We start from the raw sequence: 17504 nt of genomic DNA, 5'->3' as shown, positions 1-17504 counted from the left end.
ATCCATTAGCCTTAAAAACTTTACCAAGTAATTAATTATAAGAAATTATTCTTAATTAACTCCAATACTTTTGACAGAAAATTAAGAAAATCTTATCACCTCAAGAGTATGCAAGAAAAACTATTGTTTTTCTCGTAGAAGCTCCATCGTTGAATTATTTGACATTTTTTAAAAGGGAAAGAAAAAAGGAATAATGCTTTAAGCTTTTGATAGAAGTCTTTTATTTTAGTGTTTTATAAAAAAAAACTCATGCTTTTATTCAATAAAAATTGATACTTTCAACTTTTTCTAAAAAATTTTTTTCTTAAAAATTTCATTTTTAAAAAAAATTTAAGCTTTTCTTCAAAAAATCTTTTTTTGAAAATTTTAAGTCAAAGAAAATTGATACTTTCAACTTTTTCTTAAAATATTTCCTTTTTTGAAGATTTTATTTTGAAAGAAAAATGATATTTTCAACTTTTACTCAAAGATTTTTTTTTGAATTTTTTTTATTTTTATTCTCAAGGGAAATTGATACTTTCAACTTTTCTTCAAAAACGCTTTTTGAAAATTTTATTTTTAAAGAAAACTAATACTTTCAACTTTTCCTTAAAAAACGCTTTTTGAAATTTTATTTTTACAAAAAATTAATACTTTCAACTTTTCCTCAAGATATTTTTCAGAATTGAAATTTTTATTTTCGAGAAAAATTGATATTTTCAACTTTTCCTCAAAAATACTTTTCGAAATTTCATTTTTAAGGAAAATTGATACTTTCAATTTTTTTTCAAAATATTTTTTATAATTGAAATTTTTATTTTTGAGAAAAATTGATACTTTCAACTTTTCTTCAAAAATACTTTTCAAAATTTTGGTTTTAAGGAAAATTGATACTTTTAACTTTTTCTCAAAAAAAAATTTTAGAATTTTTATTTAAAAAAAATCATTGAAGATTTAAGGATGTTTAATTAAATAAATAAATTAGCTCAATTTAGTCAATAAATAAATAAGGAAAAAATAATGATAATAATCAATAAATAAATAATAGAAGAAGAAAAAAAAAAACCTTTGTTGGCTCGGCTGAGCGGCTCAACAGGGACGTGGCCCCAAAAATGAAATCAGCTGAAACGGCTTGGAAGCAGCTCGACTTGATGGCTCGGATGATAGGGTCAGGCTCTTGGATCAGCAGCACGGGTCAGGTCGAACCAAAGGAAACACGCAGATCCTACTTCTTTTTAATTTAAAACGACATCGTTTTCAGCTAATATAAAAGGCAAAAATCAGTTTCTTCTCCTCAGACTCTTCCCCCTCTCTTTCTCTCTCTAGGCAATTTTTAGTCGTCGTTTTCCGTCGACTATCGCCGAAAAGTTAGTCAATTTTTGGGTTTTATCATCGAAAATTGAGTTTTTCACATGAAAGACATCGAAAATTTTAAATTTTCCCAAAAAATTCACGGGATTCTGGAAATTCCCAAAAAATTTCCAGAAATCTTGAAAAAAAAAAAACTCCACGAACACAATTCAAGCCACGAATTCTCTAAGGACCTCATACCAAAGAAAACCTTGATTCCAAATCTCTTGTTTTCCCCTCTTTTCTTTGTGTTTCTACTCTTGTGATTGATGGGGTTTATATAGGCCTTTATTCACATATTACACAATGATTTGAAAATTAAAATTTTCTATCTTTTGATCTGTTTATCTCTATTTTTCAAAAACCCTTTTAGATTGATCCCAATTACAAAATTTAAAGTTTTAATCATAGCATTTTACTAGTATTAAAACTCTAACTTTTTTATTTATTTATTTTCTTTCATTAGCCTACCCAAAAGAAAAAATAAATAAATCAATAAATAAAAAAAATGGGTGTCTACATGAAATTATCAGGATTTGAACTCTAGTCATTGAAAGCAATAAACCAACTTTCTACCGATAGATTACACGATTGTTAGCCTTAAAAATTAAACAAAAGAGAGTATATATAGTTTGTTATCCCTAAGTTTTATGGAAGACAAAGGAATTAGATATAAAAAACCTAGCTATAGTTCCAAAAGAGAAAGAAAATGACATGTGCAAATTTTCAACATCATTCTTTCCTCTAATGTGATCTCTTTCACCTATTCCTAGTTCACCTTTCGTATTTAATCACTATATATATATATATATATATATATAATTTGATGCGGCGTTGACATCAATGACATGATAATTAGAATGAAAATCCGATCATTATCAAGTCATCCAATTTGGAAAATCGAGACATCAAAGAGTTTGATTTGGTCACACAATCATGAACATATAAAATTTATTATATTCCCCTAAGATCAGCAAAGTTAATGTTCATTATATCAATCAAAGTGCAGATAATACAAAATAATGCACGCGGTTTCCCAAAACAGCTTTTTTCTAACTCTCGAAAGATATTTGTTTGCAAGCTTTTGGATGGCATTTCTGATTCCAGCTGATTAAAGAAGATAAACAAAGAAGATTGAAAGAAAGTTTCTATATAAGTTTTAAAATTTTGTTTTTAAATGATTTAATCCGAGTCACTCTTTTGGTATTTTGCAATGGAATGTTAATAGCCATAGCGGCATCACCCATATACTATCATTTTCGGTAATTAATTCATTAATTCTTTTGCTAGCCCTAGTTTTGTCACAACTCCATTGTAGGGAAGAGTTTGTTACGCTTTTGATCAAGATGCTATTTTTTTTAGAGGTGAAACCAGACATAAGGTAAAGAGGAGGTCAAACAGTGAAGTTAATGGAAAAGGGAGGGCCGATAGTAATGTTAGATGGACTGAGTTACTGTACTACAATGGTGATGCCTGTTCCTTTTGAATTCGCCTTTGATTTTTTTATTTAAGAAAACGAAAATTTGAACATTATTTTTAATAAAAAATCATGTATCAATCACTCAACCAAATATAAATACTGGTATTAATTAATGTTGAGATCTTTCGGTATATATGTACTCAAATGCCTTCAAACATAATTTCATACTTTGTCTTCTTTTTGGTTCATCTCAAGCCCATTTGTTTTTCCGAGTACACATTCAATATATAATTATATAACGTCATAAAATTATGCCATAATCTCTCTTTTCAATTCTATTTTTATAATTTCACAACTTTTTTTTTCTTTTTTCCCGAGAAAGTGTTACAAAAAGAACAAATTAAAGTATGACAGATCGAGAATCCAAAAGCAGGAAAGCAACCTGAGGAAAAACTCTAAGTGGCTACCATTGTCTGTCCATGTGAAAGAGTGAAATCATATTCAGTCCATTCCCTCCCATCTCCATGTCTATATGGCAATCTCATAAGTACAAACACAGTGGGCATGTTGGGAGATTTTAATCCTCAACCGGAAGCTAAAGTCTCTGTGCGTGTTTTGGGAACGCTGCAATTGGATCAGAACAACTCTTACTATTCAAACCGAGCAAAGGGTAAGTTCCAGAGTTGGTTGTCTCCTTTGGACACATGAAATGAAGTGGTCCTCAATCCTTATCCTTCCATTTGATTCTTATTCACATGTCTTCCCCTACACAAAATCAAATTCCGTTGTTCATACCATTTGTTAGCCTTTTTCCATCACGTATATAATGGCAACATTGACCCTTCAACAAATTTTATTCGCGTCCACATATGGCAACCATTTCTTATATCATATTTCCTTTTCGGTTGTTAAGTTGAAAGACATGGAATTTGAATTTAAAACAAGGTTTTTTTTTTTTTTTAAATCAAAGAAGATTAAGGACACTCCAAGTGCAGTTTCAAAAAGGATTAGAAGTTAAGGAAATATTGCAACAAATGGTAAAATTAATAATTCATGTAAATTAAAGAGTTTATTTACGTTATTAATTCACTGATTATTATTCTAATGGAAGATGTGATTTTAATGATTCAATTTTGTTGTCGTTGTTTTGGCATGAGATATTTCATGTAAATCCCATATCCCATGCACCTTGAAATTGATACAAAGTACAATCCTTCTACTGGCAAAAAAAAAAAAAAAAAACCCCAATGTCGTGATTCATGACACAGATTCGGTACTTTGTGTTTCTACTTGGTTTTGTTCATTGTCGCTTTCAAACAAACCCCCCCAAAAAAAATTTTTTTTTTACTCTTATAAGTCTTGCCTTAAACCAGAATTAATCACACAAGATTAATTAGTACTACAAATTAATGGTTGTGGTTTCCAAACATGGATCTAATTAAGTGAGAGTTTAGATTTTATCATATTTTTAATGTGATATAATTAAATTTAAATGTTAATTTTAATAAGATTCATTTAACATAAAATTTTTATAAATTTTTTTAATTACAATTACAATAATTTTTTTCAATTATAATTATAATAATTATTATTATTATTTTTAATTTCATTAAAATTAATTTTATTATCCATCAAAAAGATTTTAAGTCAATGTGCAACTTGACTGCTATGATGAATTGATGATGATGTAATCCAAAAAAAAAAAAAAAGTGTGGTTCAAACATTAGCAACACCCTTGCATATTAAACAGACCTTTCGATTGACAAGTTCTTCAACTAACTCTAAAGTGGTGGTTTTTTTTCCAGTCATCCAACTCAAAATAGTAGAATTTGTAACCAAATTAATCAGATTCATTGATTTGGATTAGTTTTATTCAATTCTTTTTTCTCTTTTAAATTAAAAAACACTCTCGTGGGTTGATTTCTAATCAAATTTCCAAACAAATTAGCAACGTGAGCTTGTAAATGCCCTTACTTCTTGTCTAAGCTTGAGAGTTTTGAATAACCCTAAATCACAACCAAAAAGCATTACAGCACAATCAACAACGGAAAACCCCAACATAGTTACAGAAATAGCAAGATCATCCCAACATAACAGCATCCATTGAAAACCGAAACAAGCGCAAAGAGCATCAATTAAGGACTTTCACTGAGGCATTTCAACAAACAGTTATGAGCATTAAAAAAAAAGGCCAAACCAGAAGAACTTGATCCAGACTGAGCCATGCAGGAAAATATACAGATTTCATGGTCTCCTAACTAACCCCAGACCCAGAGATATTATCATTCAAACTATTAATTTAATGAGATAAAAGATGGAATTTAAGGGAAGAGGATCTTGAAATATTCTAATGGTAAGACCAATTTTTCCAAATGGAGGGGCCATTTGAGGTTGACCCTGTTTTGGAATAATAAGTTGTGAATCTCAACAACCGGTCTTTTTTTTTTCCCCCTCTTTGTCAAGTTTTACAAACGAGTGGTCATATTTTAAGCGTTTTGGATGATCGAATTCGAAACTTGTATTAAAAATCTTCAACTTGTTTACCATAGAGAACATCTGGATCTGATGCATTCTTAAGTAATAAATTGTCTCTTTGTTATTTATATTGATTTCAACACCCAAATGGAATATGAAACTTCATCATCAGAATTGCAGAAAATCGGTGCATAGGAAAGAATTGGCAAAAGATTGAAACAGTGTCATTTCAAAGAAAAAAAAAAAAAGATCATTAATTTTCTTATTAATTAAAATTCCATATCAATTTTTCTCATGACAATGATGAGTATTTTTTTTCTATCATGATTTCATTATTTATCAATATTTGTGTGATATATTATTAGAATTAAAGTTCATTATTTAAACATAGCAATCGCAAGTGAAAAAAACAATACTATTGTTTGGGGCATTTATAGTAAACAAGGATATAATAATTTTTTTAGCAAGAATGTAATTCATAGGTTATTTTGATCATTATGTCCCAACTAAAAGGGTAGACCGACCTAATTTATTGGAATCCATGTTAGTTTGGTCACTACAACATCCCATTTAACTATTTGTAAATATGTTAATTTGTTATTTGCTTGTTGGATTTTCTTTTGACATGTTAGATCGAATCGATTTTGTCAACATTAAATCCAATTTTTTTATGATTTTAGGTCTTTTCTCTCCTCGTTGAACTCAGATCAACAATTACGTTATAAAAATTAAAAATAAATTAAACAATCCAAAGTAGAAATTTTTTAATTAATGAATTGAATATTAATTATAGGGATTCTCAAAGTATTTTACATGATTCTTTCTTCATCTTCTCCTTCACTCACACGAAATAAGTCACCTGACATGAATAAAGTCAATGCAAATGACAAAAACCAGGGAAAAAAATTATAATGGCCTTCGTTTGTCCTAAGTGGGATCTGTCAATAAAGATGAATTAGTTAGTTTCCTGATGTTTTCTTTCTATATTCCCATTTAGTTTACACACATTTTCAAACACATAAGCTAGGCTTGCACGTATTCTTAATATAAAAAAATAATAATAATAATATCTTGCATTGTCAATCACAAGAAGTTTCTTCAAATACCTTTCGTAGCTACCATTTTCATTGGCCGATTGACAAAACCCTTTTAAATAAGAGACAAATATGATGAAATTAGCTGCTTGAAGACGTACGGATGTTGGTGGCTTGAAATAGGAGGAACTAAATGGCAAAATAAAAGAGTGAGAGAGAACATGCATATTGTATAATCCTAGCATGAAAAACAAATTACAGCCAATTTCCATGGTACTTATTATTTTCAGGCCAGAGACCAGATAAGGCTTAACATTTAAGCATTTATCCACTTCCATTTTAGCACCGTTGGACACTCAAAAAAAATTTACTTAAAATATAGACAACTTGATTTTTATATTTTAATTTGCTGAATTAAATAATAGTTATTTATATTACTCCAAGTATAAATTTAGATGCAAAACATTAAATACAAATTACCTAGTAACTAGGTACATTCAAGTAGATACATTCTTCTAGTATTAATCGGATTCATGGATAGTTAAAATACATGAACAAATAAAATAAATTCAAATTTAATTTCTAACATAACCTTGTAAAAATTAGTTTGGTTTTATTGTGTTTTCGAGGGTTTTCATTAATACAAATATATATTGTTTGTGCCCTTGTAGTCTCAAAAGAGCATTTCATTTTTCACGAGTCAACCCAATTCCTTTTATTTTTTTTAATCTTCATATAGCTTTAGATAGGTAAATATGTATAATTATATCTTGCAGTTCTTGATGACAACGTTAAATACTATAAAAAAAAAAATCTTAATCTAATCTCAATTCTTGATAAATAATAACTGGTAGGCGATAGCAGCATGGGAAAAGGCCATTTGATGATAGCTCAAGCTGCTAAAGACTAGAATTTGATGGTGCACATTAAAAGGCTACAATAGACTATTCAAATGCCTATTAGAACAAATCATTGTGATTTTGCATGTACTTAGAATTCTAAGTGAAACACTACAACAAAGACAGTTGATAACAAGTTGTAGTTTTTCATATGATGACTAGGACTGTTTTGTACTACTTTCTTTATCCTCCTGAAATTTCTTAGCTTGATGTTTTTTCAAATATAAACTCTACACAATTTTGTCACCTACTTCTAGCTCTGATCTCCTGTTTGGAAGTTCTGTGTTTCCAAACTTTCAACTGAATGTTTAGGTTCATTGAGTCACAAACAAGGACTGCTTGCCTCAACTTGAGGTCATCTTGGATGATTATTAACTTTAAACTACTACTCTTAGAGAATTCAATTCCAATCACAACTCATAAACGCAAAACTGAGGAGATTATGATTCCCATGGGGTGGCTTTATGCCACAGGTAATTACACCGGCTGATCAGTTTCACAAAGTGGCCCTAGTTAACCATTAATCCTCCAAGTCATCTACAAATCTTTTGTCAACAACGTTTTTTAATCTTAGATAATGACCATTTACTCATAGCTTAGCTCTGTGGACAAATGCACTTGGCCTTTGAGTAGTCAAATTGGAGTTTTTAATTGCTTTCCTCCATTTTTATCTATATGGAAAGGTTAAGATATAGCTTTAGGCCAATGTGATTTTGACACACGGCAGGTTATGACATGTCGGATGATGAAAAAAATGGAATGAAAACCGTTTGGAAAATACGGGTAGCAAGAGAAGATAACCTAATATCCAACAATGATTTCCTAGTGAGGTTCATCACCACCCAGCGGAGGGCTACAATTCAACACTTTCCATGCAGTTTCCTTCAAACCAGGGGCTGTCAGTTGTTTTGCTGAGATAAGTGAACACTTAAAAGAAAATCCTGGATTCGTCGCCATACTGAATGTATATATGAAGTCCTGAGGTATCATTCTTCAAATGGATACAGTGTAAAAATAATGTTGTTCATAGTTCCCATATATTCTTCTTTCTGATGATAGTCCGAATACCATGAATTGGGAGCTTAAGCTAAATAATACTAGTATATACATACAAAATCAAAGGTAATACCTAATAAGGTGGTATGTCTCGCTGCCTATAGAGAATTTATGGATTTCGTAGAGCCAACAAAGCAAGCACTAGCAGAAAGTTGAATGTCATTAAATACCGGCATTTACGAGGGCTATTAAAAAGTTACCGGTATACCGATTTCAGAGCTAACTTCTAATTGGTAGTGGATCGATATTCGAGCTCAGCCCATCAAAAGCTTTTATGAATTAATAACCAACTGTCCAGCCTATAGAAGTGTGGGCCAATGAACTGCAGCGCGTCTCTGACTCAAACATTTAGTAAAGCCCAATTTCTTAGTGATTTTTCATAGTTTCAATTATCCTTTTCAATGCCTTGGGACACCAAAAGAAGCCACTCAAATCTCTCGTAATGGACATGCCACTACTTTCACTGAAACGTGTTTTTTTAACACAACGGGTAACATCATCACCTCCTCCTAGGCCTAGCAGGATAATCGTGGTAAGGCTTGGATAGACTGAAGGGAATGAGGATGAGAGTGTCTATGCAAGAGTTGCTGATCCAAAGATTGCATTTACTGAGAAAGGCAATACTGAGGCTGAGGAATGTGGATGGAGGATAAGGGAAATTGTTGAGGAAGATGGAGCTTCTGATTGGAAGGTCTATTTCTATATATGTGTCACCATGTATAAGAACACTTGAAACGCTTCAGCTCTTGGGTCGTGCGTTCGAGCGTTGAGAATTGCTGGCATGAGAGAAAGCTAGCGAGCAGGCCAGGGCTTTGGTAGGTTACTCTCTTTCATTCTCTGATAGTCTGAACTCTGATTTCTCTGTGATTCATTTTCGCTAGATAACTGCCATAAATATTTACTCACACCATGAACATTGCCGAGTAAGCTAATGGCATGCCCCTAACTCCAACTTGAATGATTCATTGCATTATTTCATTTTGTTTCTAGCGATATGTACTTATCCAAACGAAACAAACAAAAGAATTGATGGGTCCCCTCTTAATTTTCACCACACATTCATATCTATCAGATAAAGTTGCGACCACCACCCGCAGTGAAGAATTTAGAAAATAGCATTACATTATAAATGACGGAAAATTTTTAAGCGCTATCACTCTGCCTCTGGATGTTGGAAGTGTTTCCTAGCACTTTAAACGTGCACCTCAAGACGACTCATTTTCACTTGTACTCAATAAAATGGGCAATGGTAACATAATTGTCATGGAAAAAGGCTATGGTGAAAGGTAATAATCTTCTGTGTTCTGCCCAAAATGAAAAAAATTTCAATCCATTTTCGAGTTGGGAAAAAATCCGACTAGTTGGCAATCTTTCTAAATCTTCAGATACAGCTTATTAATGCACCACAATGAAGAAGAGCTAAGAGAGTTTGGATTGAAAGATGAAATGTTAATTGATCAAGAATGGTAAGTAGGATGTTTCACTCTCAAATGTAAATCTTGATGTTTCTAAAGTTAAAATGATGTTTATCCTTGTAATGTCCTTTGAAGTTTCCTGGTTTCTGATTATTCAGGCAAAAGACTGCAAGACTAGGAGAACTGAATATGATTGTCCAGTGGCAAATTCTTTCATCACTCACTTAGAAGATGAGGACTGCAGAACCTGAACTAAGGGAAGATATACCATTAGTATTCAATTATCACTATACACCAGAAAGAAACTGAAGACCATTATCGGACAACCTCAGCAAAAGACTTGGAGCCTGCGCAGTGTTCTGCTTCGTGTACATTATGATTCTGCCAAGGAATAATTGATGATGTTATTATATTCATCACTATTGCTAGGATTTTGATTGGGATGGAAGGATGGAAGGCAATGCCAGAATTCCCTATCCATTATTATATAGTGTAATATAAGAAAAGGCCTTGGCAAGGAAATTGAGTCAGCTGAAGAGAATTTGTCCCTTAAATGAGTAGCAACATTAGAACAAAACGGTAGTTGTTTATTGAAAATTTACATCCTGGGTGTATTTTGTTTGGTCTGTGATTTGAATTTTCAACAATTTTCATTTAATAAAGAGGAAAACAGCATTTTGTGCATAGAAACATGTGATGGGGTCCAAAAAGTTGCTGAAGTCTTTGGAGCCAGCTTTGATACACTTTCTAATCTCCTTTTCAAGCTCAATCGCTGTTACAAGTGCAAACACACTGCAAGAAATAAAGAAAATAGGATTATTGAATTCTAACATTTAATTTAGTCAAAAAGTCTGTTATTAATCAATAATTGGGTTGACAAACTTTTGTTTGATAAAGGAGATGTTGGAAAGCTGGTTTTCACTTAAGAGAAGAGCTGCAGCTATGAAATGATACAAGTGGAGCACATCCATACAACTTTTTCCCCATTGGCTTCAAATAAGAATGGATATGGCATTTTTAGAGCATATAAATGATGAGCCCTTTTTTTTCAATCTGTCCCATCTGGAGCCGTTATTGATATTGATTCTCCAGTTGAACTAAGTGGTGCAAAGGCACATTCACAAAATAACTATACGAAGTTGAAGTCTTCAAAGGCAATAAAGAACCTTTAGGATCACATGAACTTTATTTTTTCCATATCATCTATCAAGTTTTGGAATCTCAAAGCTAATGTCTTCTAGTAAAGTTCAAAACCAAAATCCTCGACAAAGAAGGAAAGAATATTGATTTTCCCACAAACCTCTGCAGCATATTACACGGGAGAAGTTATTCCAAACATATTCCTAGGTTATTCCCACAGGAACACTAGTAAAGAAGTTATTCCCCAACATCATTTTTTACTAAAATAATATGGTAAAGATGCTCAAGAGTTTGGCTTAGATTTCAAGTTTTCAACATTCACCGCTGAAATAAATGTCAGCAAGCCACCACAAGTAGTCATCATCTTTCCTGCAGCATCTTATAGGATGCACTGCATTCTACAATCAAGATTTTCACATCAGTCTAAGATCAGAAAACCATGAATTCAACACCATCTTGCTTCCAACATTCTGGAGTGTATCTGGCTAATATTAGCAACCTCATTTTTTAGAGTTCTGCCACTCCAAAGTTTTTAATTATGACCCCATAAAAGCCTACTCCTCTCTGAAGCTCATCACAAATTTGAACAAAAGGTGGCACAGATCTTTTTTTCCATAAGCAGCACCTGTGAAAATGGCATTGTTAAAATAAGCGAGATGAAGTGATAGAAAGGCCGATTTTCAGCATCAATCATCAGACAAAATCAGCATAAAAACAATACAGTATTCATTGTAATAATAGATGTTCATATAATGGGACAGAGCTGTGAAGGAGAAACAAGGTTATCAATCATCAGCCGAATGATATGAGTAGTAGAAATAAGCCAGTAAATAAGTTCTGAGCTCAGCTTCCATGCCCTAAATATCCCTAAGTGAGACATTCTGCATTTTAAGTATTTACTAAATGGCTTTCACATCTCTTTACAATTCAGAATAACAAGATTGTAGAAAAGAGAAAAAGGAATCCCAAAAGCAGGAAAAAAAAATCAATACCTGGGAATAATTACCATTCAATGATGAAAAGTACAAAGAGAAAACATTAATGGACAATAAATAACTCATGCGAGGTGAAGTCTTCCATTATAGGAATTTATTTGGTTGATCACTCCCCCAAGCTATTAACATTCTACTTTTATGAACTGTCAAAATGCCAACTGACAGCATGTATATCTCAGACAACATGGGTCCTGAACGCATTCTGTTGAAATTGAATGTTTGAATATGTCAAGTTATACAATATGTTATTCTGCTTGATTTATTCCATACAGTTGCAAAATTTCCTCAGTGTTTTCCATATTGGAAGAACTGGTTATTATAACTCAAAAATTAATTGTGAAACCAGACCCACATTCACTACTATGCAATAATATTTTGAGCTTTCCCTACCTTGATCACGCAACTAGCAAAGCCAATCCACTGATCTAAGGCATGTATCTAGTACCGACCATAAACCTGGCTGAAAAAAGGTGTCTTCTTTTGGTTGCATTCTAATTTACTAGTTCATATTAATGACCCTCCAATACAAAGAAAACCAAATCAGATATGTCAGTTAAAGAGATAATATACAAACTTGTTTCTATATAGTTTATTTTTAACATAAGAAAATTTAACCTAAAGGATGTTGTCTTCTTCCATGACTAAACCTGGTTACATTTAAGTCAAACAAACACATTATCCACCTATGAGAACTCAATTCCTCCACACAATTGTGAGCCCCGGTTTAGAGAGGAAGAAGATAGATAATGACCCATTAGTGTAGAATGAAGACCAAAGCATTTCAAAAACAAAACAAGAAACACACCCATTAAAGTACCACCGGTTCTGCACCATGTAATAGGAACTTTATGAGTTCTCAATGGTTGCAGCTGTAACATGTAATTGCCTTGGTAGTTCTTGTTCACCACTGCGTCGCCAGAAAGCCCTCCTCCACCAAACTTCAAAACCTTTTTGAATGTTTGGACAATCTTCACCAGAGTTCAAGAATCTATCAAACCAAGCAATCAAAATTTCCTGTTGCCAAGCCAGAGGTAAGGTGAGAATTGTGTTACTAAGACCATCCTCAATTAAATGTCTATCAAGGCCTTTTGATGCCCTCCTCATCCACCCAAAATCATCATAAAATGGCACCAACCATGTTTGTAAAAGCAAGAACCTTACTTCCTTTGATGCCAATAAATGCCCCTTTCCAATTCCCACAAATAGCCGTGCAGTAACTCTGCTGACTTCATACCTATGGACAGCTGGAACTTTCGAATGAGCATCAGATAATTCAGATTGCGAAGCCCATGATTTTAGAAAATCCTCAGCAATTTGCCTATCAATCAAAATATCCAAAATCCAGTGCAAATTATCTGCTTGTCTTGCAATCTGACTCACATCCTGCAAATCAGATGAAGCTGCTCGGAGAAAATGGTGTCGGAGAAGTTCCAGACAGCCATCACAAGCTGAATACAAAGACTCTTTCCGTAGATCATTCTGAGATGGATTCTCACGAAGCATCTTCAAGACCAATCCTTTCATTTCACGCCTTGCCTTCTCATCTTTGCCTTCAAGAACCACATGTAAAAGCTTGAGAAGCACTTCTTCATTATCGCCACCCTCATCAGTTCCATTAGTCACTTCAACAGAAACCCTCTTCAAAACTTCCCCTGCTCCAACATTTTCAAGGCGGAGCTCTGACAACAAAGAAGCCACTTTCTCTTCTTCATCCTCAGCCCAAGGAGCGGCTTCCAAGTACTCCAAACAAGACAAAACCCCAGCATCAAATCCAATTGCCGCTGAAACCTGACAAAGCAAAAACACCACAAAACAATAATACTCAAAACCCAAATCCTCCCTTTTGGTTGCTGTGGAACAAAAGAATGCAAAATACAAATTTCCAACTTCTTTCAACCTATGTCACAAATAAGAGTTTAGATGGGTAATTGTACTGTTACTACTAATTGTCATGCCAATTCTCAAGTATCCAAGTTAACTAAAATATCATAAATACCTAAAAACCTAACAAAATTAAAATAAACAACTAAAACTTTACCTTCAAAATTCCAAGAACCTTAGAAACGTCCTCTCTCATTAACTTCTTCTTCAAATCTTTACAATACATCAACCTCAAAGTCTCTATATAAACCTCCACGTCATCACAATCTGCGATTTCCACAATGTACGGCCCAGCTGATCCATTCCTCTGCTGACTTGCCCATCGATCCGATAACTTCACTGCAAAAAACCTACTGTGTGCCACCAGTATTTGTCTGTGCACGTTCATTGCCACACTAATCCCATCCTTGGAACTCAACGTCAGCTTTACATCACTCGAACCTGGGTCGTTAAACTGGTTCCCAGGGCTCCGGGTCGACAAAATATCCGAAATTCGCTGCATGGTCAATGCCTGCTTATCCATTACTGGCGGGGGTTGATTTTGTCTGGGAGCTGCAATGGGTACTTGGATCTGAGCTTGGTTTTGGGTTTGGGTTCTTGGGTGGATATCGGGTTCACTAGCCATCATCTCGAAAAGGGTCGGGCTGGATCGCGTCTTGTCCGGTGGAGGCGGCGGCGACATCGGGTTTAAAAGACCCGCCGTGAGAGCAGAGTTGAAGTTGGTGAAACTCGACGGAGAGTGACCGTTGGAGAGTGTTGTCCCGCCCGTGAAGTCCATGACGGGTGATACACTGCCCGGAGAATATCGGATCTTGAAACCCCACAAAGAATCGGTTATTCCCTGGTCCGGAACACGGCGAGCTTGCGGCGGAAGCGGAGGAGGAGAAGGAGGGGGAGGTGGGGGAGTGGGGAGGGGTTTTGAAGCAGGACAGCACCAAGGGCTATCAGGGGAAACAATGGTAGGAGGGTCAAGTTTCCGAGCCAAAACCCCAGAAAAAACCGACTCTGGGTAGTTGTTTGTAGTAGCAGTAGTAGCAGTAGTAGCAGTACCAGCAGCCGTGGAGACACAGGAAGAAATGGTGGTTTCTTTGCACTTGCGACGTTTGGGCTTGATGGGTTGGACTTGGACTTTGAGCTGAGCAGACGATGTTTTGGTAGAAACTGATGTTGTTGTTGTTGTTGTTGCCATGGTATTGAATATGTACCGCTATGGTTTTTATCTTTTGCCTGTATTTTATTGTCTTTTAGTTCACAGCATTGGCATCAGCGATCGTACCTATTAAAAATGGCGAGAAAAACTAGAGCTGGCCAGTTGGGTGAGAATTAAAGTAAAAGACACGAGCGAGTCTGAATGCGGCATTTAATGTAAGAGAAAGAGAAAGATCCGATTATGTTTTGTTCTGTTTTGTTTTGGGTTTTTGGCCTTCGGGGAGGTTCAGCCGCTCAGTCTCTACTTTCTTTCTTCGTAAATTTTTTTGGGTATCGGATTGATGGGGTATCGAGATTTGATTGGGAGACAATGAAGTGAACAACCTGGCGTGTTGGGGCAAATGAATGGGGGATTTTGCAATTGCTGTTATTGTTGTTACAGAGGTTAAAAAAGGGGTTGGGAGAGAGACAGAAAGAAGAGCAAAGCAAAGAGGACAGAGACTCAAAATCTAGCAGGGGAAGCAGGGACAGGGCAACCCCACCCAAAGGGGGCCACCATTGATTTATTGTCACTCTTATAATCTTATGCATGGGATTGAGATGGGGAAGAAGAGCGATTGTCTTTTGTTTCTCAATTAGTCATTTGCTTCACTTGGCAGGCTTGCTACGGTGCCAGTTGTCACTTTGATTTTTGATTTTGAATTTTGCCATTCCCTTAGGGATTTCTCCCTGGGACACTCTCCCCCACCTTTGCAAAACATCGATGATAATATTAACCATGATCTTTTTTATTTCATGTGATTTTTTTTAGGTTTTTTTTTTTTTGGCATTGAGTAATCACTGACTCAACAAGCTTGCATCCAAGGCAATGTACTATTATTACTTAACTGGTTCAACTTCTTTTTTTATTATTATTATGATTCAACCAAATCCAAATTATAGCGTTTTATGCCAAACTAAATTTTGCTTGAACTTAAATTTAGGATAGGATTGGATTTTATTGTATTTTTTATGTGATATAATTAAATTTATCATATCATAAGTTAAATTTAAAATATTAATTTTAATAAAACTCATTTAATATAAATTTTTTATTAAATTTTTTTAATCATAATTATAATATTTTTTAATAATAATTATAATAATAATTATTATTATTTTTAATTTCATTGACATCAATCTCATTACTCATCCAAATAAAAATTTTAAATTTAATTCAATTAATTTATGTAATTACTTTTAAAATACATTATCTAATAAAATTAAGTTTAAATTCAAATTTATATAATTTTTTATATTTAAATTATAATCATTTTTGTATAAAAAAATTTTGTTGTACCAATTAATCTTCTCTTTCAAAACTAATAATTAAAGATTACGATTGGTTTCCACTAACATGACAATTATGGACCAGCTGTTCCAAGTTTTAACAAATTGACATTACATGAAAACAAATAAATAAATAAAATACTTGTTATTTTCCAAGCCAAGTTGGAAAAATGTAGACTTGCAGTTGACATGTGAAGGAGAAAGTAAGGGAGTCAAGGTCATGCACCAAAGATAAATTTAGATTTAATAAACATATTTGTTCTCTACTTGATTTTATATAAATTCTTTTTTTTTTTTTTTCATTCCGAAAGAAACGCAAAACTTTACACTGTTGGTACCATGTGAATTTGGATTTATATAGTATTTTTTTTTTGGCTGTACTACTGCCAAGGGCAGCCTACCCTAATCCCTATGAAAGAAGCCAAAATTTGAGACGTAGCAACGTTTCTTCCTTTCCAAAATGGATATTACAAAAATTTAACAATATATAGCCAAAAATGTGAAATTTGATATCATGATTTAACTCGTTTGATACATGTAATCGTTCTTAAAAAATATATGTAATATTTTATAATTCAAATGTTATCATTTAACTTTTTTTTTTTTGTAAAAAAATATAAAACTTTATCGGATGTTAATAATAGAAAAGTTTTTGGAGCAATGGGAAATTGGTCATACATTTTCATTTTGGGCCAAAAAGATATTAGAAACTGAAAAAACATTTTTAAAATTTTTTTAATTCAAAGAACAGTTCATCATAAAGTGAAAAATCAAAGAATAGAACAAAATTGAAAGAAAATTGAAAAGGACGGGGAAATAATACCATGCCTGATACATCGTACAGTCGGTCATGGTAGGCCCACAAAAAAGTGGGCCAAGGCTCACATTAATTTTGATTGGTTTTTCACAAGACATAAGTAGAAATAATCAAGAATGGACGAACTGACAAATAAACATCATTGAAAATGATAAATTCTTGGCGTGCAAATTTACCACTGTAGCTGGTTTTGTTTAATGCTTCGGCCCATAACTATTTTGCTCAAACCAACCATAATTCACAGTCAAGATGTCATGATCAGGTCTTGATGCGCCTTGATCCTGTCATGACTACTCCAACAAAGAACAATGGATGAGACTTTACACATGTGATGAGGATCCTAGAGCAGTGGGCGAACGGAATGAGCTCTAAAGCCAGACCATCGTGTAGTCACCCGGGAACTTGAGAGTTTGGTTCGATGCCCTCAAATGAGTCTCATTTGGGTACCTTCGAGTGAGTTAATGGAATAACGAGTAGAATTCTAGCGTTATTGGAATCAAGAGGAAGATTGTTGGATTATGAGATAGTTGAAGTTGGCCTTGAGTTGACTTATAAAGAAAAGTGT

The 17504-nt window shown here is 33.6% G+C and overlaps 1 protein-coding gene and 1 pseudogene across 3 annotated transcripts; one reads left to right on the top strand and one right to left on the bottom strand.

Moving 5' to 3' along the window:
* Positions 1–8226: 8226 nt before the first annotated feature.
* Positions 8227–10724, top strand: LOC149513965 (uncharacterized; annotated as a pseudogene). Its single transcript, XR_016328923.1, has 7 exons — positions 8227–8279; positions 8338–8415; positions 8597–8685; positions 8768–8904; positions 9402–9499; positions 9599–9679; positions 9787–10724. The product of XR_016328923.1 is annotated as an uncharacterized LOC149513965 (transcript).
* A 61-nt stretch (positions 10725–10785) lies between these two features.
* On the bottom strand, positions 10786–15580 carry LOC111278302 (BTB/POZ domain-containing protein At1g63850-like). Of its 2 annotated transcripts, XM_022864951.2 has the most exons (3): positions 13802–15579; positions 12569–13551; positions 10786–11393 (listed from the first exon to the last, which is right to left on the bottom strand). In XM_022864951.2, the coding sequence occupies exons 1-2, from the start codon at positions 14831–14833 to the stop codon at positions 12610–12612; spliced, it is 1974 nt and encodes a 657-aa protein (XP_022720686.2). In that variant the 5' UTR covers positions 14834–15579; the 3' UTR covers positions 10786–11393; positions 12569–12609. The 2 variants fall into 2 exon arrangements, with proteins under 2 accessions (XP_022720686.2, XP_022720676.2); XM_022864941.2 differs by lacking the exon at positions 10786–11393 and having other exon boundaries at positions 12292–13551; positions 13802–15580.
* Between the last annotated feature and the right edge of the window lie 1924 nt (positions 15581–17504).

Source organism: Durio zibethinus, chromosome 17 (assembly GCF_047325235.1).
Source record: "Durio zibethinus cultivar Kanyao isolate XHJ-2024 chromosome 17, ASM4732523v1, whole genome shotgun sequence".
NCBI classification, from domain to species: Eukaryota; Viridiplantae; Streptophyta; class Magnoliopsida; order Malvales; family Malvaceae; genus Durio; species Durio zibethinus.
This window is presented reverse-complemented; position numbering and strand designations above follow the sequence as displayed.